Raw genomic sequence first — 26002 nt, forward strand, 5'->3', positions numbered from 1 at the left:
GTGCTAACTCTAAATTATTAGGTTATGTTTAATAAATATGCATCAAGTGTAATTTAAAATATTAATAAAAAAAGGAAAGATTCTTGATTTTAAGGCCCAGGAGAAGCATTATTATCTAGCCACATGCCCTGTGTAAGCAATGGGAACTACCTCAGCTAAAGAACTCATCTTTGGACTCCTTTCTTTGCCAGTTTACAAATGCATCCAGTCTTGACTTCGAAGACCATACTGCAGATGGAAGTTCACTATTCCTTTAGAAAAATTCCTTCAAAGCTTAGTCACATACAGTATTAAGCAGTTTTTTGTTTGTTTAAGTATGCAATTTAATTCAAGCAGATAAAGGCAAAGTAACTTTTTAGCCTCCTGGCTTTTTCTTAGGATTTTTGCAGTTCTATCATACTTGTTTGATGGAGATTGCTGAACATTACTGTATGAATTACTTTTCAAATGAATAAAAACCAAAACTGATCAGCAAGAACAAAGAGAATGAATCATTCATGATTTAAAGGTACAAGTGATCTTAATTTCCATTAGAAACTGAGTCAGAGCCAAGCAACAGAAACTTTGCACTAATATAGCATATATCCAAAAGCAATTGATCAAGAAAAAGAAATTTAACAGTAGCATCTTGCAAGATCTACCAATATAACTTTTTTGTCACACTTACAATCTACACACATTAAACATTTTTTTTTTGCTATTTCCTTAAATTAATATGCCCTTACTTTATTTTACTCAACCTTATACTTTGACCACCTAAGCCTCAATGACATTGATTTTATATTGCCAATTTAGAGTTGCTGAAAGACTAACCCCTTTCGAAGTCTGCAGTTCTGTCACAGCCTATACAAGTCTATCATCTGCACTGCTATTTCTATTCAAGCACTGTCCCTTACAGAAGACGTTTTCCTAGTGCATACGGCTAGTGATTGCAAGAGATAATCTACCATACATTTTAAATTCCCAGTGCATTGCAAGTGCAGCTGTAAGATAGGGAAAGGTGACAATATTTGAGTATTTTACCATAAAATAACAATCAAATTCTTAAGTCATTAGCCAGTAATTGAAACCCAGTTTATCTCCTACAAGTGAATAAGCAAATTTAACTTCTGGTAATAAGTATTTCCATGTTTCCAGGACTATTTTTTCTTATTCACAGATCAGAACTGCAGTAAGTTGATTTTAAAATGCTTTTAGACAGCTCTATCACTTGGGCAGATTGTGAAACTAACCTTTTCAACTGTACAACAGTACCTCTCCATTTGGCAAGGGAGACCTGTGCTGAGTAAACTACATCCACCGTTCTTTCAGCTCGTTAGGATCCAGCATGGGGGCCAGAAACGTTCAGCAGACCCAGCACTCACAAAGGAGGGTGCTGTGTCTGGGAACTCACAGGCAGTGCAAGAGGTTTTCTGCCAAGTGGGAAATCTTGCACAAGGCTGAGTGAATGCACTTGGCGTTCCCGACTGCTCTGGCACCCTCAGGAAGGGCACCAAGGAGCGCTGCCAGCGGGATGTGCAAATAAGCAAGACGGTTAACTTGGCACTTGACACACGAGAGACCCAGATGTGCTGTTTGCATAAGAAGACAACACCCAAATGGTGATGACTTGCTACAAGACATAACCCCTGCCCCTGCCGTCACCAGCAGTGCTGTGGCAACCTCTGTGCATATGGACTCCTGAGGGTGACCTCCCTGGAGGGAGGTTTGCTCTGTCGCAGTCACCGCAGCAGCAGGTGAGAAGCTGCAAGAGGTGGCAAGTGTGTTTCGTTGCATCGGGGGTGACTGACAGGATCTTTCAAGGTGTAAAAGCTTATGCAACAGATGGGGAAGGTACAACTGAGGCAAGATGCAGTGGGAAGAAGACGTGCACTCCTAAGAGGGTGGAAACTGGAAGCTTGTGACTTCTGGCCAGCAGGAGGGCTGCCCAATGGTGCAGAGCCCAGGCAGCAGAGGGGAAGAACAAGCTCCCTCAAAGGAAGAATCCAGGTTGGACGCTGTATCAGAGCACTACCAAGAGAAAGTGATGAGTGACAGTGAGCGGTTGGTGACTCTCTTCCAGCCAGACTCATCAGCTAGGGAGGTTTCTTGCTTGGATGGAGCCTCAATCTGTGGTGTTGCCGAAAGACTGCTTGGGGTCACCTAATGTTCTGATTTTTTTTCTGCTTATTCATGCATATACCGATGACATGGTGATGTGAAACCATTTCAGTTCAAAAGTGACTGTAGGGCTCCTGAACAAGGGTGAAGGGAACAGGAATCCTGGTAGTGTTTCTTGTTAATCCTATGGCAAAAGGGAAAAGCCTGGATAGCAGCAGATGTATCCCGCAGACCACATATGGCTACATATTTGGTGGCACTAGCTGGGTTTCAACTATTTTGCTTGTGGCACCCAGTTTGATGAGGAAAGACAACCTAGGGAATAGGTCTACCTGCCAAAGACAGGCAAGAACATCTTTGTGAACAGACTTGCTCATCGAGTGGGGAGGACTTTGTCATAGAACAGGGACCTAACCCGGAAACACATGGGGAAGCAGCATATATGGACAAGGTATGCAGAAGGTCCACTTGGCTGAGTAAGGAGCTTCTTAATGAACTAAAATGGGAAAAGCACACATGAAGATGGAAATGGTGGAAATGGAGAGCAGATATGTAGAAACAATGACAGGAAACAAAGGACAAGCACACAACCATTGTTTGGGCACAAGAACAAAACTAGGAAGGACAAAACCCAGATGGAACTAAAATTAATGGAGGACATTAAAGGGTAACAAGAAGGAATTTTACAAGTACAAGAGCAGCAAAAGGAGGTTCAAAGAAAATGTAGGTCTATTCATTACTAGGGGAGGTAAGGTAATGACAGATGATACAGAAAAAGCTGCAGCACTCCATACCATTTTTGCCTTTCACTTTTTAGGCCAAGCCTGCTCCCAGACCTCTGCATATACAGGTTGGGAAGGAGAGGGATAGCTAAGAGTGGGGGCGGGCAATAGGTTGGTGAATACCTGAAGAAGCAGTATGCGTTCAAATACATGGGGCCACATGGGATACACCCATGGGTACTGAAAAAGCTGATGATGTGATTGCAACACCACTGGCTATCATCCATGAAAAATCACTGCTATTTCAGGACACCCTTGATGACTGGAGAAAGGTTAATTTTACAACCATATTAAAGAAAAGTGAGAAGGACGATCTAAGAAACTATACAATGGTTGGCTTCACCTTAGTCCTTGGCAAAATTGTAGAGCATGTCCTCTTGGAATCAATTTTCAACATGTAAAGGACAAGACAATAATTGAGAAAAGTCAACAAGGATTTACCAAGAGCAAAGCATGCTTGACCAATCTGGTTGTCTGCTATGATGAAATGACTGGCCACGCAGATGAAGGGAGAGGAGAGAATGCAATATATTTTTACTTTAGTTAGGCTTTGACACTTATTTCCAAAAGCCTCATCATTTATAATACGACAAAGTATGGACTGAAGGAAAGGATTGTAGGTGGGCTGAAAATTGGTCAGACCCCCAAGCTCCAAGAGTAGAGTCAATGTCTTAATGTCAAGTTGGTGGTTGGAAATGAGCACAGTAACCAATGGACTGCTCTGAAGATACTGTTCAGTATCTTCAACAGCCCATATGAGGGGACAGAATGTACACTCAGTAGATTTTCAGATGATGCAAAATTGGGAGGTGCGGCTGCCGTGCTGATTGGTAGAACTTCAGTTCAGAAACACCGTGCGACACTCAAAGCCTAGGCAAAAGAAACCTTTCTGAGGTTTCTGTTTTAGAAACTTCAAAAAGTGCAAAATTCTGCACCTGAGGAGAAAACATCCAATGCACCAGTGCAGACAGCGAAGGAACTTGCTATGTTTCAGGCCTGCTGAAAAGGATCTGGAGGCTACAGTGGCTGCTGAGTTGTTTATAAACTAATAAAGTTATCTTATCACGAATAACGTAAACAGTTCACTGGGCTACACTAGGAGGAATGTGGTCAGCAGATCCAGAAAAGTCATTACCCCCCACTACTCAGTGCTTGCGAGCCCTCACCTTGAATAATGTTTTGGGCCTCCAGTTCAAGAAGGATGTTGAGAAACTGGAGAGGGTCCAGCGCAGGGCTACTATGATGGTTACAGGTCTAGAGGACAGGGTGAGGGAGCTGGGCTTGTTTATTTTGGCAAAGAGGAGACTAAGGAAGATCTGTTGGGAGCCTGCAACTACATGGAACTACAAAGATGTCTTCAAACTCTTCTTAGGAGTGGCAGATGATATAGAAGGGACCATGGCCCAGAATTGCCCCTCGGGAGGTTCAGACTGGTCATTAGGAAAATATTCTTCATTAGAAGAGCAGTGCAGCACTGGACGAGGTTACTCATAGAAGTGGTAGAGTTTCTGCTTGAAGTCACTGACTTAATCCAATATTAGTGATTGTCCTGCTCCAAGTAGCACCTTGAGCAGAGGTCTCTTCTAATCAACATATCTAAGACTAATCTTTCCACAGTATCTTTCTAAAACTGTTCTGCAAATTATGAAAGTTTTAATGTTTTGTGAAGGTAAGCAGCAAAATCACAAAGCCTCTCAGAAAAATTTTTTTTTCAGTATTCTAAAGTCAAATTCTTCAGCAGTAATAGACGAAACAACTGATTTATAGCCAGCATTGTGCAGATGCTCTCGATTCTTGTCCAGACAGTATTCACTGTGCTTTTCTCTAAGTGCCAACTTTTGTGTTTCACTGTGCTGAGAAAGTGAGTATCCTGGATACGATTTTTATTTTGTGTACAAATAGCAGTGCTGATTTGATCTCTCTTATGCATGAACAGAGACTTAAAATTTTTTTAAACAGGCCAAATGTAAGTCAAGGGAAAAACATTATGGTCTATGCTTCCTTGAGAAACTGACCTTTTAGCTGATCTGACACACACAGTACCAGAAACATGTGAACAGTGATTCAAACTCATTCAGCCACAGCTCTCAAAGGTTAACCAGTTGCCCACAAAATAAAAATCAATTACTTAAATAACTAACCAAAATAAAAAATCAATGTCAACTTACTGAACAACATGTCCTATAAAGCATATAAACTCAACATTTTCTAATATTGGGAGCTGCATTATGAGGAAGAAAAACAAATCAAGCAGCAAATCAAACAAAGGAATCACTGCATCAGATGTGGCAGACCAAGATGTGCAAATTTAATGATGCAGTCTTGCAGAAAAACAACTTAATAATACTTTCTGAAAATTTAGTCCCAGAGTCCTCAAAAAACTTTTCCACACCTTCAACATTCCAGATGACGTAGAGCCTTAAAGATAATCAGTAACATCTTGAATTGAATAACAGAATGAAAAGAAAGTGGATTATTTGTGATGCCACATTGATTTACATTTCACTAACAATATAAAGCAGGCTAGTATTTATGTCTCCAGTCAAAGCAAGACTCTATTTGAGTGCCTCCATATACACATGTCCAACTACTTTCCTTGTTGTGGCAAGACTGAATCTGCAAAAAACTTGACTTACATTTATGTTTCTCATATTTGTCTTTCTTCTTATCCACATCCAGGACTTTGCTTACATTGTTACATTTCCCTTTTTCTTTTCCCATGAAAACTAATTCCTTTATGATTAATTATTTGCCATGTCTTTGCTATTTTTTTTTTCCCAGGCTATACAGTTCTGGTGCTCCCCATTTGTCCAAAGCTCGCTCTTCTCTTTTTATTACTTTTCCTTTCATCTATCTTCTCACCTTTACAAAGACAGCTATGGAAATAAATTTTTTATATCCTTCCTTCTCTCCTGAGCTCATAATGAGATCAGCGATGCCTCTACCATACCCCGTTTTTCATCACATTTTACTGTTTCAGAAAACCAGCTGTGACTAACTGAAAGTGGTCAGCACCTTCAAGAACAGATTACAGGAAGTTTTACAGTTTTGACATTGTAATCCTATCCTTTTACAGCTCATCGCTTTACAAGCTGCAATAAGGTTTGCGGACATAGGTAAGGGCACTGGAATTTAGCATCCTACACAAGCCAAGGTCTGAAGAAATATAGTTTTGGAAGAAGCCACTCTTTCTCAACCTTGTTTTTATCAGTTTAAACTATTTTTCTCCCAAATACATGACATGTAGCTTAACACAGAAGTATGGAAAACAGGGAATATGAACTCACAAAATCAGGACTGTAACATCTTTCTCTCTTTCTTTCCTTTCTTTCTTTTCTTTCTTTTTCTTTCTTTCTTTCTTTCTTTCTTTCTTTCTTTCTTTCTTTCTTTCTTTCTTTCTTTCTTTCTTTCTTTCTTTCATAATACCATGTAGTTTTCAGTTTTACTGTTCAGGAAATGAAAGAAAAATTGTATTTTTGTCTGTTTTACTCATGTAGAAACTCAAGGAAGAGTAAACTCTGTTGTCAAAGGCTTACAACATTATATGTCCAAGCACTTCATTCATGAACTCTCAGAATGGCAAAACTCTATTCATCTTAAAGCTGAATCCTGAATATGAATTAATTTGGCAGCACTACCAAGTGTTAAATGCAGCGGAAAAGAAACTATCTTCAAAGAGAAGAGTATTTAAAGGTATTTAAGGTGCTTAAGCAATAATGCTGCAATTTAAAACATAGCACAAAAAGTGACAGAACTGCGTGGGAGGAACAGCCCAGTCTTCCTGGTGTCTTGTCTGATGCTGGCCAATGTTGGGTTGGGTAAAGTGTAATGAAAAAGGTATGTCATGATACAAACATGTAATGGTACTGCCCAGAATATTCTCCCAAGCTACACAGATTTGCAGATCAGGGATTTCTTGAACCAGAGGTGGGTTTTTCTTGTAGTTAATAGTCCCTGGACTTTTCCTATACTAATTTGCCTGGTAACATTTTCAGTTCTTTCAGTATTCATAGTAAGAGCACTAAGGAAACATCCCCTGAGCTCTTGGCAAATTGGCAGGGCAAATTAGAAAAGAATTCTGATGAGGTATCGAAACATTTAGAGGAAAATAATGAGAAAAATGAGACCGATGTAAGGAAATCCTGAAGCCAGGGACTTGCTAAGAGTCTTACCAGTACTTAAGTCTTATTCATAAAATATTCACAGAGTATACCTTTTGGATATTGGTAGCATTTTACATGTCAAACAAGATTCAGATGCATGGCATAAATTACTTTCTCATTTAATTTTATGCAAATTTCCCTGGAGTAAAAAGCAGTGGTTCCTGTTTCCATTTTGCGAGTATTTAGTTTTCAATTTTGAATTTACCAATTAAATACAAGATTTAACCTTTTAATCTTGAACTCCTGACAGCTGAATGTTTGTTGACACCCCCATAATTTTTTTATGGTCTATGCCAGCCACAGAATAGTCTACAGCATATGCTGACATTTAAACCAGAAACCACTGTTTCTGAACAATGAATTACATACAGTAGATTTTTTTTTTTAAAAATAATTATCTAATTTACTGATTTAACTTCTCTATTATTTAATTTTATCACTCATGGGCCCTCATCAGAACCAAGACCTCGCTCTGCTGGGTGCTGTACAAACATAAAGAAAAAACCGGCTTCTCTAAAGGACTTAACAGTGTAAGCCAAGAGACAACAGATGGCTGCAGACAGACATATGGGGAGGACATGGAAACAATATGGCTATATTAGTCAGTCTTATAGACATGGCTTCAGCATGTTAGTAACCAAACCATTGTCAATGGAAAGGTGGAATTTTTAGGAGAGTTTTCATAAGGCATTTGCTTTGCAGATGTTTAGAGAAAGTTTATTCTACGTGGAAGGGGCTGTGAAATGATTAGATGCAAGTTCACCAAGCATATCAGAGTACATCTGGGGACATCAGAGTAAGCACAAATGAATTGGGTAAAAAGTAATCCTTGAAGTTTAGGTTCAAAATACAGTGCTGTCAAAGTTAAAACATTTCAGGGCACAATGCACCCTCATCTGCTCAAAGAAGTAAATTCAGAAGAATAATTACTTATTTTAAAACCTGAAACAGAACTGCCACTACATAATCTTTAGTGAACATTATGTCTGTGACAACCCTCTGAAAGGGGTGGGGGAATGAGACTGAGAAAAATAAGAAAATAAAATGAAGGATGAAAGAAAGGTCAACAAAATATCCACTGTGACTCCTAGAAGCCAAGCTAAATCAGGTTATATACCAAGACTGGAAAAAAAATTTAAAAATTCAATTATTTGGTTCAGACAGCTCTGATTGAAAACAAGTATCAAAACCAAGAAAGGAATTCTATAATACAGATAAAAATATTCAACTAGGATGAGACCAAGATAAATTTGGCAATAAATTAAAATGCTAGAAGGCATTCACCTGCAAAGGCACATGTTTTTGGGCATTAGTACAATCCTGACTTCCTCTGTGTGCTTTCAGTAACAACACAGAAAAGGATGGCACCGCACAATGCTTGCCCAAGCTATGCACATGTAAAGAGAACCAACAGATTATTGGTAAAGGATTAAATGAATAAATAAAAATTTCAGCCTTTCTGTACTTAACTTCCCCCCTGTGAAACAGTGAACAAACCCCAACAAAACTGAAAGGGTTGCAACTCTGATTCAGAATAGCCAATGACTCAAGAACTCTCTCTTCCAACATCCAAATTTCTAACACTCTAGAGTTAGCACTGTTTAAGGAGACCCACACTTTTTAAATGCAGGAAAAATTATGTTCTTCTTACTCTTCATAAATTTGAAGATGGGTGAAATATATATACATGTGTATTTTAATGCATTGTGAATCTGTAGCTTTTCTGAAATATAAGAAACAAGAATTCATGGCCAGCTATTTGTCCTCTTCTTCCAAACTAGAAAAACTCTCTGTTCCTCTTCCTTGCCCTCTAGTTTTATGAGGACAGCAAGGTAAAAAATATTTATAATCAGTATTTATTTAAAATCTCTACTAAGAAGATTATAGTGAGTTTGAGGCAAAATATCTGTTTCATTGTGTTGATGTATAATTACCTATTTATTTGATTTATTGTCTCTTAAAACACAGCTAAAAATATTTACATATAGTGACACTTGGAAGAAAGTGAAAGATAGAGCCTCAGAGGATCTCCCTTGCCCCCTGACAGATCCACTTCATTTCAATTAAAATCCTGAAAATAGCTGAAACTCTGGCTCACAGCTTCTAAACACCATGTCCTGCTGTTGAATTTCCATCTTAAATAGTTCAAAGTCAATTTGCCAGTGTCATGCTGTTGGAGTCGGCTTAGTTTGTCACATCCCACCTTGCCTGGAGACGTTAGTGGTAAAGGACCATGGGCTTGGAAATTTTCCAAAGCAGCTCCCACTGTCGAACCTATTACTGGAACGGCTTCCAGGTGCACCAGCCTCACTGTTGCAGAGCTAGAAACCAGCAACTGTGCTACTGGAGCAAGAGCAGGACTTGTTTTCATCTAACCTGGGTGTATTTTCCTCTTAAAAATACTCCACTTCTATGCTCAGATAACCTCTCCTTAGCAGGAAGATGGAGAAGGATAAACATGAATAACGGGGAAAGCTCTTGCCTAGAGACAAAGAAAGTAGGGATGGAAAGAAATCTCTTTTGCAAGCAGACACAAGACGTGTGAGACTCATCTACCTGCTGCCTGCACAAGTCCACCTGCTGGCACTGGACTACGGGACTGCCGAGAGACAGTTTGAAAACAAAAACCACAAAAAGCTGGAAGATCTATGGAATGCACAAAACTGATTGTGGATGGGTAGGCACTGAACAACTGAGAAAATCGGTAGTATTTCACTTGGTAAGGGAATAGATAAGGACAGAAAGAGCTGTAGGGTAGTAGAAATTATTCCTTTGAAGAGAAATGCTGATAAAAGGTTTCTCTCAGTGCTGCTGTTGACATTGGTGACTTAATCAAATTGGAATATTTCTTCATAAACAATAACACTGAGATATTAATTTAGATGGTATGTCTGTAAGTATTTTGGAAATAGCTATAAATAAACACATAGGCAAATGAGAATCCCATTTCCTCCATTATGTTTTAGTATCACATCTGACGGGCTTTCTGCCCATCTGGAACACACATTGCTGGCCTTTAATACTGCATAAGCCCACTGTGGCAAATGTAAGAGAAATGTGAGCAGGGGAAAAAACCACCACAATTTCATGATTTTTGAGCTCTCTGAAACAATGTTGTAAGTATTCCTGAATGCATATAAATATGGATATGGCATGATTAATATATAGATATTCTGCAATGAATAAAGTTCATGCTCCATACTTCAATATTATATTACTAAACTGTTTGGTTGAATGTTATTGAAATTGTTGATTAGGTGTAATGTACTTATGTAATTATGCTTCTTAATTTTGCTGCCTAAATAAGCAATTTAATATACACACAGTAAAATTTTCTTTAGGCATCAGTTGCAAAAAAGTTTTGCTAACCCCTTCTCTGTTCAGGCTGGATGTATTTGACCTTTGATATGATTCCTAACATGACTGAGGATACAGACCAGACCAAGATCTTATTATTTAGTGTTTTTAGAATCTCTGCTTACATTGTTCAGAGTTTAAGGAGGTAAAACTTAAGTATAGTGATTATGAAGGGACTGTAAATATACACCATTTACACTACATAGTTAAAAGACCAGAAGTACAAGTTTGTTGTTTTTGTAGCAAATTATTTGATTTAACCAAACACAGTTAAAAATAAGAATCAAGGTATTAAACACATACCTACAATTTAGTTCAGTGGGAAAAAAAACCTTCCAAAGACAGAAACCCTTTCGGCTCAACCCCACCCCACTCCCCCCAACTAAAACAATAGCCTGATTTAGAGAGATGTTTCTCATCCATGTCCATGTTTTTGTTGAGAGTTCAGTGCAGGTCTCTCAGCTCTTCACAGCAGTGGACAGTAATTTTGTGGTATCTTAAAAGAGCAAGATGAAGGGATGAAATTTCCACTGAAAAGGAAAAAAGGGCAGCTCAAATGACCAACACAGATCCTCAGATATATTTTCCTTTGCCACTGGGATGCTGAAACATTAACTTCATGATTAATGTATAGAAAGAGGATGCACAGAGCAAGTCCTGTACCTGCTGCTGGTAACATGATTGCTGTGGAGTGAAGGATCACACTTCTTGGCTCCTAAGTCACTTTGATCCTTTTGTAAACACTGCTGATTGATAGTCTCACTCATTGATCATTTTGGTATTTTTAAAATTCTCCCTGACAATTTTAAAGGGCTGCCCAATAATTTTAAAAGTTCTTACTGCCTTCTTTCAAATGATATCATTCTAATTTGCTTCTGTGCATTAGTTACTGGCAAGTGTAATTTAGCTGCATGTATCTGAATCTCTTGTACCAGAGAAAGACAACAGTTTACACTGACATTTTAAAAATCTTCCAAATGGCCCCACAGATCTGTTCTGTATACATGTTTATTGCTCATAATATGACAGAAAAAGCACTGCAGAGCCACTTGGGTTTTTATTCATCTTTTATTCTAAGCAATTAACTTCCTGTTTTTATCACAGTACAGTTTCTCTTCCCTGAAATGAATCACTCCAAAAAAGACAAGGAGCATTAGGATTCAAAGCTGCCACTCATGCATACAGCTGTCGTTTTACTAAATTATATGAAACTTGCAAGTATTTCTAATAAAAAAACTCTAAAAGGCAGCTTATTTTTCCTTGTACTGTATTCAGCTCTTTCATTTGAGTTATAGCATGTTGTGGGAGCCTGAGAGAAGCAACGGAGAGAAGAATCACACTTCTAAAATATCTCAGAGGTTTTTCTATGAACTCTGTTCACATGACCTGGCAGCATCTCAGATTTAATATTCTTTTCATCTATCCCTAAAATTAGACAAGCACTGAAGTACTAAATAAATTGCATTTTTCAGGTGTCTGAATTTGCCTATCACATCAGAATAAGGAAGACAAGTGTCATCCAATATTAACTGCAGTTAAACGTTAAGGCACTGAAGTTCGTTAAACTTAATGGCACTGAGCACAATCATCATGTCTTTAACTTTAGGCCTAACAAATCCAACACACTGATCAAGGAGTTGGCTGTTGTACACAGACGCTAACTTATTCTGGGCACATTTTATGGTGCTTAACTAAAAAAAGGATATTTCATCATAGCATTTGTATTTCCAAATAAGTGTTTGGCATTGGTAAGTATGGACTGACAAATATTTTGCTTAAAACCTTTTAAAGAGATTTAAAAAATAAGTCAGGGAAAAGATATAAGGGAATAAAAAAATTCTCCAAGATGTGCACCATGCATAAAAGGCTTGCTCTTCCTCAAAGGAATTTTTGCATGCATGATTTTTTTTGTGTGTTTCTCTAGTAGTTATTTTATTATCTCTTTGATTATTGTATACCACTTCTACTTGAGCAAAACTGTCAAGTTTGTACGCTTAAGATCAGGTTCTAAATCAGTAGAGCAGATGCCTGTTTAATTGAAAATAATGGCATACATTAATTTTCTAACCTGTAGGGGTACTCATAACTAACTTCAAATCAGTCAGATTAGCTATGTAAATCACAGACAGTAACAGTTGTTTATACCTGCTTGTGGGGACAATAGCATATGTTGTCAAATCTGATTTAATTAAAAAGTCTGTGCAATAAAAACCAGCATGATGCATGACACTTTTGTTCAGTTTTTTTTGCTAAGAAATGGGGATTCTGACTGACCAGGTTTGTACAGTATTTTAGTAAAGAAAATAAACTGCTCCAGAATTTCCTTAGAAATGTTTCCTTCTTGGGAATTTTTAAACTAACATATTTTCCAAATGGATAATTTGATTTTTCTTAACTTGAAAACTTTTATGTAGAAATTTACTTATTAAAATACACAGTTTCCCCAAATCAAACCTCTTTTTAGTCAAAGTCATCTTTCTCCTGTATTTTTTAATGGAAGTTTTAAAAATGTTTATATTGTTCAACTCAAAAGTTCCCTCTCTGGCACATCTCTATGGCTGAAAGCAATTTACAGAATATTCTGCCAGAAACTGAGACCAGCCAACCATATTTGCCAGAATCAACATCTAAGCAGCTTTGCTATTTGCCAAAAAGAGGGGTAGACTGTCCTTAACTGTTGCTGAAGATGTAAACGAAACATAATGAGAAATAAACGGACCACAAATGCACCCAATTTCCCAACTGCCAAAAAGGAGAGGGCAGTAAGCAGGCTATGAGAGAAATTTTCTAGGACTTTATTCCAGTGAGACTGACCCAGCCAGAAGATAACAGGCACCAGAGTGCATTATATATTAAAAGTTCCTGTTCTTGTTTATGGAAGACAGCTCCAGAAACTGCAACCTAAGTTATTCCCGTCAGAAAGCTGCAAACTATATAAAGGGGTAGGGAACAATCTCACTGCTGAGCACAAAATAGACTTTCAAACACACTTGGTGGGCCTCACATTAACGTACAGCTGAGTGCCACTCAATAGTAACGCGAAAACCATAAGGCTGCCATGGGTTGCCAAAACATGATCTGATATTGTGCATTCAGCCCTGAGGCTGTAGATTCACTTCCTTAACTAAATAAAACAGGGGACATCTGTTTCTGACAACAGCAGTAAAAAAGTCATTCCATTGATCTTTGCATTTGAGGGGAAAAAAAGATCTAGAAGACTAAATATAACGCAAATGTTGCTACCTTAAGAAGTCCTTAATACAAGAAATGGACACATCCTATTCCTGGAGGCAATGAATCAATTTAAGTATTAGTTTTGATCACAACTTGCCCAGAGAAAGCCCAACTTGTGGGACCACCTTTAGGAAAAAAAGAATTTAGACAAGTCACATTCCAGTTTATCCTGTCACAGAATCCCTAAATGGTTGAGGTTGGAAGAAACCTCTGAAGGTCATCTGGTCCAACCCCCTCCTCAAGCAGGGTCACCCAGAGCCGGCTGCCCAGGACCGTGACCAGACAGCTTTTGAGTATCTCCAAGGATGGAGACTCCATCACCTCCTTGGGCAATCTGCGCCAGTCCTCAGTCACCCTCACAGTCAAAAAATGTTTCCCGGTGTTCAGACAGAGCTTCCTGTGTTTCCGTTTCTGCCCATTGCCATTGGTCCTGTTACTGGGCACCACTGGAAACAGCCTTTCTCTGTCCTGTTGGCACCCTCCCTTCAGGCATTTATACACATTGATGAGATCCCCTGGAGCCTTCTCTTCTCCAGGCTGAACAGCCCCAGCTCTCTCAGCCTTTCCTCATAGCAGAGGTGCCACAGTCCCTTCATCACCTTTGCAGCCCTTTGCTGAAGTCTCTCCAGTATGTCCATGTCTGTCTTGTACTGGGGAGCCCAGCACTGGACACAGTACTCCAGGTGCAACCTGTGATGATGACATTCCTGTTCATCCCATGACAACATGAAAATCACTTTTTTAACTCCATGTTAAAGGACATATTCTTATGTATGTATTCCATTTCCACTTTGCTTGGGAAGGGCCTTAATTAGAAGTACAAGAATGAAAGGGAAATGCATTCTCTTTCATCCGTTACACCAAGAATGACTGATTTTTAAAACCATCTTTTTATAAAGTGATTGATGCATGGCCATGTTCCAGCAAAGGTAATTTCCCCAATACTTAACAACATAATCTGTATAATTATTGGAGTAAAAACATAAACCAGTTCAGTTTTATAAATAAAACAAAGATGTGAATCCATTATGTTTTCAAGCCTTCTTTTGCCTCCAGAAAACAGCTGTAAATGAAGCAACTGTAAGACTGGAGAACTCTGATGCTACTATTTTGGGACCTCAGGATGAACTCTTTGAGGTTTTCTTCTCTATGTGGAAAAGGAGGTATCATGAAATTTACAGGAAAACAAAAACCAAACATCGTCTTCAGCAATAGACAACAGATTTAAACAAACCTTTTCCTCTTGGAGCTGCTACAAATTCCTTTCTCCTATATTAAAGGTCAGTCAAAAACTGAACATAAGGCAATAGATTTCGGTAGCCTAAAACCTTTTCTAGCTGTTTAATCATAAAATGCTCCAATATGAATTATATATCACAGTTCAAAGAATTCCTTTGAAAATTTATGCTCTGCTTAGTTTATCATGATTACCAATCTACTGAAAATTATTATAAGGACTACAGATCTGTTCCAATGAATACTTCTTTGTCTAAAATCCTTGAAAAAACATTAATAAAATATCATGAATTTGGGAAATTATTTACCTGAAAAACATGTTAATCATTAATGGATTCTAACTGAGTACGAACATTATAATGGCAAATTCTTCTATGTCCTCTATTAGAGAACTAAGGAGGAATTATTCTTAAACTCTGCTAGCACAAAAGCCCAAATGCTGGCCTGGACAAAAGTTGCAAACAAAAGCTGGATTTAGATCTTGTTAAACCACATAAAAAGAAAAGTTTGATATTGGTATATTTATTTTTCTTCAACTCATGAGGACAAGCAGAGAGATATTATGTTGTTATTTTAGCTTTAGATTCAATTCAATATGTCTTAAATGGACACAAACCAAAATTATAGCTTCTTGTTGACTAACCACAAAACACAGCTTTTCTTTAGACAACATTAAAGCATGTGGAACAAGAATTAAACCCTCTCTTTCAGTGAACAAAAACTGAACAAAGTTGCGCAAAGTTGTGCATTTCATTAGAACATTTTAAATATCAAATTGAAAATATGATGTGACTATTAATAAAGATTCTGCTATTTAAAGACAAAAATGCTGAGATATTCAGATTAAATTTCTGCACAATATTTAGCTCTGAACACCTGAAAAATGCTGTAATATAGAAATATTGCTATTCCTATTTATTGAAATCAGTAGGAAGTTATAATCAATAGGAAGTTATATGAGCATACATTTGTAAAAATGGAATGGAGAAAACCACTGTGCCTTAACCTTACAAAAAATACAGGTTTTTCCATCTACTATGTAACCGGTTTCTAATCAGCAGAAAGACAATGGGAAATGTGTATATAAAATAAACAAGAATGCTTCTGCTCCATGGCAAATGAGGTTTATCAAAGTAGTGCTCCTATGATATCTTTGATGGGATGAGAATTTCTTTGGAACACACCCATGATAAGAGGCAATCTTCTTGGATGAGAATGATCTGTTTGAATAATACTTTCTTGTGGCCAAATATAAGGTCAGAGCTGTGCAAGAAATAGAACTGTAACTGCAGACTACAGATGCTACAGACACTGGGAAACCTCTGATGTATTAAGGAATTTCAGGGAAAACAGATGGACATGTTTGGATCTGCTGAGCTTTCGTGCTTCCCACCGAACTGTTTATTAACTTCAGGACTACACCAACAGTCTAACAAAGCAAATGAACTTACAGGACTTCCCTCCTCTTTCTCAGAGGCAACAGGTGCTTTCACAGTTTCATTTCAGGTAGGATAATGGGATGGAAGCCATAATGGAGATGTTACTCAACAGAAACAGTTGAAATAGCTTATTTCTGCTTTTGCCATTAATGCGTGCTTAGGGAAACATTTCCAAGTGCAAGTGCTTAATGAATGGGAGAAATGATTGCCTCTAACAAGTAATGCAGTGTGACATTAAAATAACTTAAAAAGTTAAAGAACCCACCGATTCTTTTCTGCTCATAGTTTTGCTCTGGGAACGGGAGCGGGAGATTGTACTGAAAAAGGAATCCCTTTTTGACGCAGACAAAGGTGGAGATCCTGTAAATTCACGTCCTCCAGACAAGCTCTCTATGCTTGGAGATGAACTGATGTTTTTTGAACTTTGGCCTGTAAAGCAAGTATAAAGTAACAAAAGAATTAATCAACGGGCTGTTTCTCTTCCCTGTAAATACCTCCTTGCCTTAATTGACATTCACTGAGATTCACAGATAGCTCAACACAGAATGAAATGTTGAGGTGTGTCAGCATGCACTGTGAGATTGAAGGACTATTCTGACATACATGGAACTTAATTTTTGTATGAGAGAAAAATACAAAATCTTAGTGTATATATAGATATATACACAAACACGCACCATCTAGTCCATACATATATATATATGCTAAACAATATATATATACACACACACACACAAATACCATCTCAGTATATATACCCTATTATACCCACAGACTGAGGACCTTCTCTTCCCTGTGCAGCATAATGACCAAAAGTACCATCTCATAATAAAAAAAATAATCTGATGTAGTCAACATTGCAAAGGAAATCCTTTTTCTCTCAACAAATAAACTATAAAGCTTGGCAAAGAAAGCTAAGAACAAGAATGTCAGATTCCAAGAATGGGTTGGACACTGAACATCTAGATGACAAGATCTAGACTTACAATAGGAAAAAGTAAGTTAAGTTTGGGAAAGAATGTAAGTTCTCATGCTTCAAATTTTAAGGCCATCTACACCTAACAGACATTTCTATGAAGTCTACTCAATAGTTAACTGGTTGTCATTTCATGCAGCTTTTCAAAAGACTCTGGTGTTGTCCTCTAGTGTCGTCCTCCAGTGTTGTCCACTGTCATAGCAAAGACATCTGGGTAGATGCATGGGCTATTTCACCATGACACTGCATGCAGTCAGGCAGTCTTTGATAAGGACCATTTCTTCCAGTTGAAGTCCACAAAGTGTTTTTAAGTATTTAACTTAAAATTTTATTTCAATTAGCTCCAGAAGAAAAAAAGCAGTATGTCAGTTTTCATTAACTTTCGTTAAGAAAATGTTCCATTAGGACAGATGATAGTTTTAAAAAGCCTTTCTATTATGTGTATGAGGAAGTCAATCCAGAGTGACCCAATGCAATTCTAGAATTTTTCATTCTGAAAGAAAGTAAAATAGCACGTAAACCTAAAGCTCCGGAATTCTTCCCTTTTCTTGTTTTGTCGGCTATTCTGATCAGTCTGTTTATGTTCTTCCTTTTTCCTTTGTTTTCGGTGTGCTTTTCATGTTACCATCTACAGCGTCAAGAATGATCCTCTGAAACTACATCATTCAGATGTCACAGATGCAGCTTCATCTCTTTTGTGAGGTTGTGATAGAATTCGAAACCACCTCCCTCACAGATGCCAGTGGTTCATCCTTCTTTGCTCTGAGCTGCTCCCACCCTCTAAGCCAGTTTTACTCCCAGATATGATGCATATTATTGCACAGACCTTACAATGTAGCGTTTTGTCATTGTGGATGCACTGCGAATTCTGAAAATACGAAACTAACTCATTTTCCAGAATGGGTTAGTCTCCCCTTCATTATGCACTGTGGTCTTCCCTCATGATACAGGTTTCTACAGAAATAAAAGAAAACTAAAAGACAAAGAAATGAAAGAAAATAGAGGCAGAAAAGGCTGCAGAAAACACAGAAAGGAATTCAGATTTAGATGAAAAAGGAGACCAGCTCTGTTGAGATCAAATATTTTAAACAAAAGGAAACTACTGGCAAAACCTACTCATACAGAAATATCTTAATTCAGTCATTTAGGATCTAGAATGGTAACTGTCCTCGAAGTGGTGTAGAAGTCAGTGGTGCCGTGCTTGGCCACCTGCCAGGCGGAGACAAAGGCCAAGCCAAGTTCTCCGTGGTGTTTGACCGACACAGCATATATTGCACAGCCGCAGTCACATGAAACCAGCAATTCACATTTTCTTAAGGGAATAAATACAGATCTATTTAAAATTTCCTCTTAGCTAGAAGACTGTTAAATGCAAAGAGATTGAACTAGCATAGAATAAAACATCACATGTGACAAAACAGACCAAAAAGGACAAAACCCAAGAAAGGTTCTGGGTTTAATATTCTCACCATTTCCTGGAAGCAAATTGGCATATAAACTGCTTCCCACCTTCTTCTTCATTCTCTGCTGCCTTATTTTGCTCATCTCTCCCGTGACCCTCCTACATTTTATGTCCTGCTTCTCTTACTCCTGTGGACCTTCCTCTGCCTGCCTCCTCTTCTTCTTGAGACCCCTCCACCTTGCCTCTTCTGCTTGTGCAACTTCCTTATTCCAACTTTTTCCTTTATATATTCTTTCCATCCCACCAACTTCTTTCAACTGCATTTTTCTGTTTCTTCCCAGCCCTCCTCTAGTCACTTACCACCTACCACTTAGTCTGAACAGCTTCCTGTACAGCTGAGATTTTGTGGACAGAAGAATGCAACTGTCCTAAAAGTGAATTTGCTCAAATAACACCAAGAGCTTTGACTAATTTTGTTCTTATGGACTATAAAATATAATGAAGATGAAAAGTAAAAGCAATACAAGTTGTAATGAAACTAAGATAGAGATGCAGTGAAAAAAAAAAGTGATAAAAATACTATTTCTGTATGTTTTATACCCAGGTAAGAAGAAAGCTTAGGATGCACCTGATCTTTCTGCATGAATAAGCAAATCTGAGAAAATTATCATCAGGAAACACTAAATTTTTATTCTGACTCCAATCCTGTGAACAGCACTGTGACATGGATTATTTGGGGATATGATTAAGAATTAAGCAAGACAGAAAGAATAGCATTTATGAATAATTACAGTGTGTTGCAAGTCATAAAGCAGAGCTCTTGGATTGTAATAGGCTTTTCCATTTTCCAGAGGAGTCATCATTTTTACAACTGTAAATAAGAAAGCTGAAGGACAAGTCACACCAATCATGCATGTTTTCCCTAATGTAACAAAAAAGCCACCTATCATTCTCCCAAAACAGAAGTTTAGTGAAGGTACTGCAAGAACATTTAACTGAAGTCACCATGACACTTTTGAAGTCTTTCAGATGTATTATGTGTGCACCGATTTCTGAGGCATTAACAACCCTCATGTAACTTTGGAAATAATCCTGTGGCACCAATGCGAAGATTTCAGGACCTTGGGAGGATTACACAAAATGCCATTTGTATCTTCTCTGTTGTGTGTCTTACTGATTCTGCATCTTTCTTAATAAGCAGTGTGGTATGTTCTCCTCACTCAATAGCTTAACAAGGTCATTTGAGAGAGTTTCTAATTTTGGATTATTCCTCAGGAAAGAAAGAGAAAAAAAAAAAAAGAACAGAACTCTTACTCTCCCTGTAGAATCAAACTCTGTAAAGTGATGCAATAACTACAGTTAATAACTAACCAAACTCATCCCCTTCTTCTTTAGCAGCTTAATCAGCAACCTGGGAAGACAGCTGAATCAAAACTCTCATTTTTCTCTGCTCATTCTATCAATCTCAGATGAATACATTATGTTTCCTTAAAAGAAGATTAGAGAAATTTAATCTCTGACCATCTAAGCATATACCAGAAGGTCCTAAAGCCTATAGGAAACAGGCTGAAGAAACCCCAAGCACAGAAATCAAATAAATGCTTATGAGGCACACTGAACAAATAGCTAAGGATCCCTGATGTAAGCAGTAGTCAGAACACATTACTGCGTAGGATGTCTCAAAAATATATATATATCTGCATGCTAAAATGCATAAATAGTTCACAGGAATGATGCACAGAATTTCACGCACTAAAAATATACGCACTTCTGAGGTAAAAAGGAGCGGCGTTACCTCCATGTGCTGGCTTCTAACTGGCTCGCTACTTGCCTGTTGCGAACAATACTGGGGCTGACCCCAGACTTACAAATGCTCTGCCTCAAAACCATTTGGAAAATACACAGATGTGGTAGTGCGAAAAGGGACCGAACTGTTGGTATTGCTGCAGGGCAGAGGGTGGAGACCTGCAGTGTCTTGAAAAGAAGAAGGAAAATTTAAATGTAATGTGATCTATAATAAAGGACTTATAATAACGTAAAAGATGATGATGAGAGGCGTGGAGAAGACTTACGGTGAAAGAAAAGCAAGCTTTAGGTCTTACTAAGTTTGAGTTAAGTTACAGGGGAGATAACCATGAACTTTGGAGGTCTCTACTAAAATATATGAAAAATCAGAGGAAGACGCACCAAAGGCACACGAAACTGACGGCTCATTCTGTTTGGCCCCTGCAGAGGAAAAGAATAGCTTTCATAGTTATAAGGAGAGCAAGGGCAAAGATACCAAGAAGAACAGAAGCAAGGCACGATCTATAATTCAAACCCATTCAGATCTGCTCATCTATTACTCTGTATTTGCCGTAGCCAGGCTGTAGAGCATTAAACCTTGCAAAAAGAGTGATATGAGTTTTACAGAACTTTTAAACTTCGGATAGATCAGTCTCCCTTTCTCTCCTGCACTGAAATAGGAACGCAGGCTTCCAGCACTCTGAAAATTTATTCAAGCCACTTCATCTCACAAATCCGTACGCTTACTATTTCAGGCCACGGCCGGTAAGCTCCCCTTTAGCCAGGCGCACGACAGCAGAGGTGCAGCTCAGAATACCGGCCTCAGCCAGACCACCGCGGGAGGAAGCAACGCCACGAAAGGGAGACGTCGCCGGTCGAACCCCCCCCCCCCCCCGGCCCCCCGTGACAAAGTGTGGAACGGACTACGAAGCGCAAGGCAAATAAAGACACGTTTTCAACGAAGACGGCTGCCGGCGTGGAGCGAACGCGAGGGACGGGCCACGGAGGGAGGGGAGGGAGCGCGGCCGGGGAGGGAGCGCGGCCGGGGAGGGAGCCAGCCATGAGGTGAAGTGAAGCCGCTCTCCTCTGCCGGCCCAACAGTGCCGCTCGGTGGATGGACGATGGCAGTGGATGGAGCCGCCGCGCAGGGAGGGGTGCGGGGGGAGCCGGCGGGGGGGACGGACGGCTGGGGGCACAGCACAGAAGGAGCCGCGGCCTCGGCAGCAGCCGTACCTGGGGGGGCAGGGGGCCGCTGCCGCCCGGGGCCCGGCGGCCCAGCCTCGCCGCCGGCGCCTGCCTCGCCTGGGGAGCAAACAACAGCAGCGTTAGCGGGTGGCTTTCCCCAGGGAATGCAGGTCGGTGAGGGAGGGAGCTGCGACCTCCGGCGTTTCGAGGTGGAAGACCCTGCTTCCGACACGAGCGGCGTCCTGAGAGGGCGGCCGAGGGGCAGGGAAGCGTCAGTAACCGGTGCGTGACACGCTGCAGCCAGAGACGTGCGAGAAAGCAGTGTTTTAGTTGAAGAGACCCACCGATACCAGCGTCTACACTGAAACGATCAAACCCGTTCTGTGTCCGGTACTCTACACCGACAGCGTCCTTCTGCCAGTTTGGGAGCATCACGTTCTTACCATCAGTAAAACTCCCTAACTGCCTAAGAATACGTATGTTTTTTAAAAAGGAAAAAAAAATAAAAGCATTTGTTAATCAGTGGTTTATTCCTTTATTTTCTATTCAGTTCTGCTATCAGTAAGGACAACTTCTTTTTCCTTCTGAAAAAGCGTACTCGTTTTCTAGACACAGTTCTTAAATAATTCTAAATACAGAGATCACTTCTTTAGGGCATATTCGGTGGCTGTGGAAATTCTGTTCGTGTTACAATAAATACCACAGAAGCATCAACTCGTACAACCAAACAGTAGTCTGGAAGCCCTTTGAAGAGCTGATCACAGGTTTGGCAGAACTTCATCTTCAAACTGGTCCTCTAACTTGTCCTTGTGATAAAGTGGCATTCAAATCAAAAACCTTTTGGGTTTCAGCATGAAAGGACCTAGAAGGAAAACCGTATCTGGCACTATCAGGGAAGAAGTGAAAGAGAAATGCTTTTTTTCTGGCAACACACTGCCGTTTCATAATCAAAGAGTATCCAGTTTCTGAACACTCAAGAATCCAGTGGAACACAAAGGGCAACAATTCTGCTTTTTTCCTGTATTTTTTCATTATCAATATTTTTGTCTTTCAAGACAACAAACTCAACTGACAATCCAATGAACTCAAGATTTGGATTCAACCTTTGTGCCAATGAACTCCTGCGTTGTGTAGGATCAAGGGAATATTTTAATCCCTTTTCTATTAGCAGGCTACCCTGCATAAGTAATCAGTAATGATACCCAATCTTCTGCTGTGCTGAGGACAGGCTGAATGGGATTAATATAATATTAGGAGGAACTGAATTTCCAATTAGGTGTCTGGATAATTTGTTCAACTGTGATTTGTAATGTTGAAGACTCATCTGGAGTTACAGGCTTGCAGTTATGGTTTTTTTCATATTCATCCACTCTTTTTCTGTTTACATTATCTAAATTACATGCGTTTTTTCTTAAAGAAATTCAGCACGGACCAAAACTTCGGAGTGAGAAATAACTGCTATCGATTATGTGAACCAACCATCCCTCCTCTAGAGTCCACCACACGCTACCCCTGGAGGTGGCAGTACGAATCACACCTGTCACTGCTGCTGGTTCGTGAGTGGTAACTGTCTAAACAGAGCTGTTAAAGCTGGGATAGGATTATTTTGCCAGTCCTGCGAGATATTTTGTTACCAAGGTCTTCTTCACACTTAATAAAAAAGTAGATCAGGCAATTATTTTAATCTCTTCAAACTTATAACCCTCTACATGTTAATTTAAATTATCAGCGCTACCTGAGCATTCAAAATATGAAAGGACTAATACAATATGAGAAAAATAGATGACTTCTTTTATGACTTGATGCCTGTCAGATTTACAGCACTTTGGGCTGTTATACCATTCAACTGAGCATCCGTGAGTGTTAGATCAATTTTAAGTGCAAATATCTATCTATTTAATTCCTAAATCTGTGCCTCTGCCTACCTCAGCTAAATAACTGAGCTCTAGGAGGCTGAGGAGAGCTGAAAACACAGTGAAGAACAGGAACGTAAGACAATTAGTGACAGCTAGTCAGTAACTTGGGAGCCTTCTAGTTACAAACCATTCCAAATAGCTTTTAGATACTCAAAAGCTAGGGCAGCATCCAGAGTTTGAAAAAAGCCAGTGCAGAAGGTAAAAAGGCATATAAAAAGTTTAGCACAAACAGAAGGGGGATCAGAGCTTCTCAGGTCATGGCTATATTCTAAATCCTAAATCTTAAAGCCTGGGATAGAAGTACCTGCAACTTCTGAGAGCTGTGGGGAGTGCCCTCATTCACTGAAGATGCTGTACAGCACTTTCTTGAGGTGATGATGCTGTCCTTCAGCGCAGAACTGAAAAGACTTATTCTCACTTTTAAGAGGTGATGGAGGTGGTGCTGAGTTGCTTACAAAGGTATCTGCATCATGCTCCCAAAGGGTCTTTTTAGCCTGTCTCTGCCACAGTGTCATTGCAAATAGGGTTGTTTTTTTTTTTTTACTAAGCTATTCCTATATTTAAACTTACTTCGGAGGGAATTCACTGGGCAGCCTCTAAGAGGCTTTATATTTCCTTTGCCATTTTGGGTTTCCTCTTTAAAAATATAAATTATGGCACTTGAAAATGTAGTTAGCTGCTGTCATTTAAAATTTCTATCCAACTACAGGCAATATACTGTACTGATAACTGTACAGGCCTGGAACAACCAGCATGGAACTAATATGTAAACCGAAACTCACTGTCATCTCAACTGATTAAAAAATGTATATTTACATTTTGTTGCCTTTAAATTACTTCTGCAAGTGCGGTACCAAATATGGATAGACAGAATAGGGTGAGAGGAAGCTGCAGGTACTGAAGCGTTGCAGTATGTTTTATTTCCTCTTACCATGAAAATGCTTTGTGGCCTACATCATAAATTTGCATAATTTCTTGATAACTTTACCAAATCTCCAAATTTCTGTTGATACAGAAATACGTGCACAGCTTGTACGTGACACTGACCACACACAACTACAATTTTTTATCCGCATTATTGTATGGAAAGTGTCAGGTGCATTTCTGGATCATGCAACATATTAGTTGGCACATACAAGTGTAAACAGGGTTGTTCTTGACCAGCTACATCAAGATTAAGCTACAATTGATTCCACCTACAGAAGTTGCTTCAAATTGTACACTTTTTTTATACTAAGCAGGGAAAGAAAATAACCACCCAAGGACCACTTTTCAACCCAAAAGGTAAAAAAAGAATAATGCGATATGGGAAGTATGGAAAACTTTTTTAAAAAAGCAAACAAAAAATCCTCTCCAGAATTGTGGAAATAATTTTGTTCCATGCCTGATTTTACTTCTATTGTTTGCATCAAGGATTCACTGCGTTTTGGTTTGACATTTGCACTGTAAAACCCTTGCTGGAGCAATTTCTGAGGTTATTCTATGATTCTGAGGGAAGCTGTGGATCTGGATTTTGCCAATCAGCTGCAGTGGCCCTTACAGAAGGGCCTGTATCTCTCTGCTTCAAGAAAATGGTTGTACTTTTCAATTTTGCTCCCTCAGTGTCTGCTAGGGATGCGGTGCATCGTGAAAAGACTAACTTTGGACCATATGGGTTCTACAGGAAAAGAAAGAACACCAACTTCAGCTACAAAGTGTTATTTCCCTTCTCTTACACTTTCAAATCTGGTGAAAAATACGATGCAATCCTACGTAATGGTTCAGGGCAACGAGCACCAGCCCTCAAACTTGTAACCATTACTTAGGATGAGTTGCTAGAAGGAGCAGATACCATATCACTCTAGATACTCCTTGCAAAGAACTTAATTGTCTGAAGATGAAAAGCAGTAACACACCTTGAGCGTGGCAGAGTACAGGAAACAACCACCAAAGCTGAGCTTGTGACTTTGTTGTTCGAATAAACCGTCCTCAAGAAATATAAAAAAAAGGCTCAAGAAAAAGAAGCAGTATTTACTAAACAGAGAAAGTGCAGAGGGCCATCACAAATCATTAAAAGGCAAATACCTGTTATTGTTCAAATAACTTCTCAAATAAGCTCCACCCATTCTGAAGGGAACAAGATTTTCTTTATTAAGAATTACTCTGTAATTGATCTAACTTCCTTCACTCATATTTAGCTAATATTCTTATGCATGGGATTTGTGCTAATAACCTGAAAACCCCTATATGACATTAGTCTTACAGTTAAAAATATGTTGCATTTAAAAGACTGAAAAATTAATTGGCTAATGTTTATGGTAACGGTGTAGTTTGTTCCTATGTCTGACATAATTTCTGGTTAATATTTTTTTAAGGGTTCAAAACTTCCTATAGTATTTGTACATTCTTGAGATAACATCTAATTCTGTATTACATTGCAAATGGGCT

General features: G+C 39.0%; 1 protein-coding gene across 3 annotated transcripts in view; it reads right to left on the reverse strand.

Annotated features, from left to right (window-relative positions):
• Nucleotides 1-26002, reverse strand: part of TBC1D5 (TBC1 domain family member 5) — a 325080-nt gene that overhangs the window by 28801 nt on the left and 270277 nt on the right. For all 3 annotated transcript variants that reach the window (XM_075051907.1, XM_075051919.1, XM_075051928.1), the window contains one exon: nt 16577-16740. In XM_075051907.1, coding sequence (XP_074908008.1) covers nt 16577-16740 — 164 coding nt within the window. The remainder of the gene's footprint in view (nt 1-16576; nt 16741-26002) is intronic.

Source organism: Buteo buteo, chromosome 2, assembly GCF_964188355.1.
Source record: "Buteo buteo chromosome 2, bButBut1.hap1.1, whole genome shotgun sequence".
NCBI classification, from domain to species: Eukaryota; Metazoa; Chordata; class Aves; order Accipitriformes; family Accipitridae; genus Buteo; species Buteo buteo.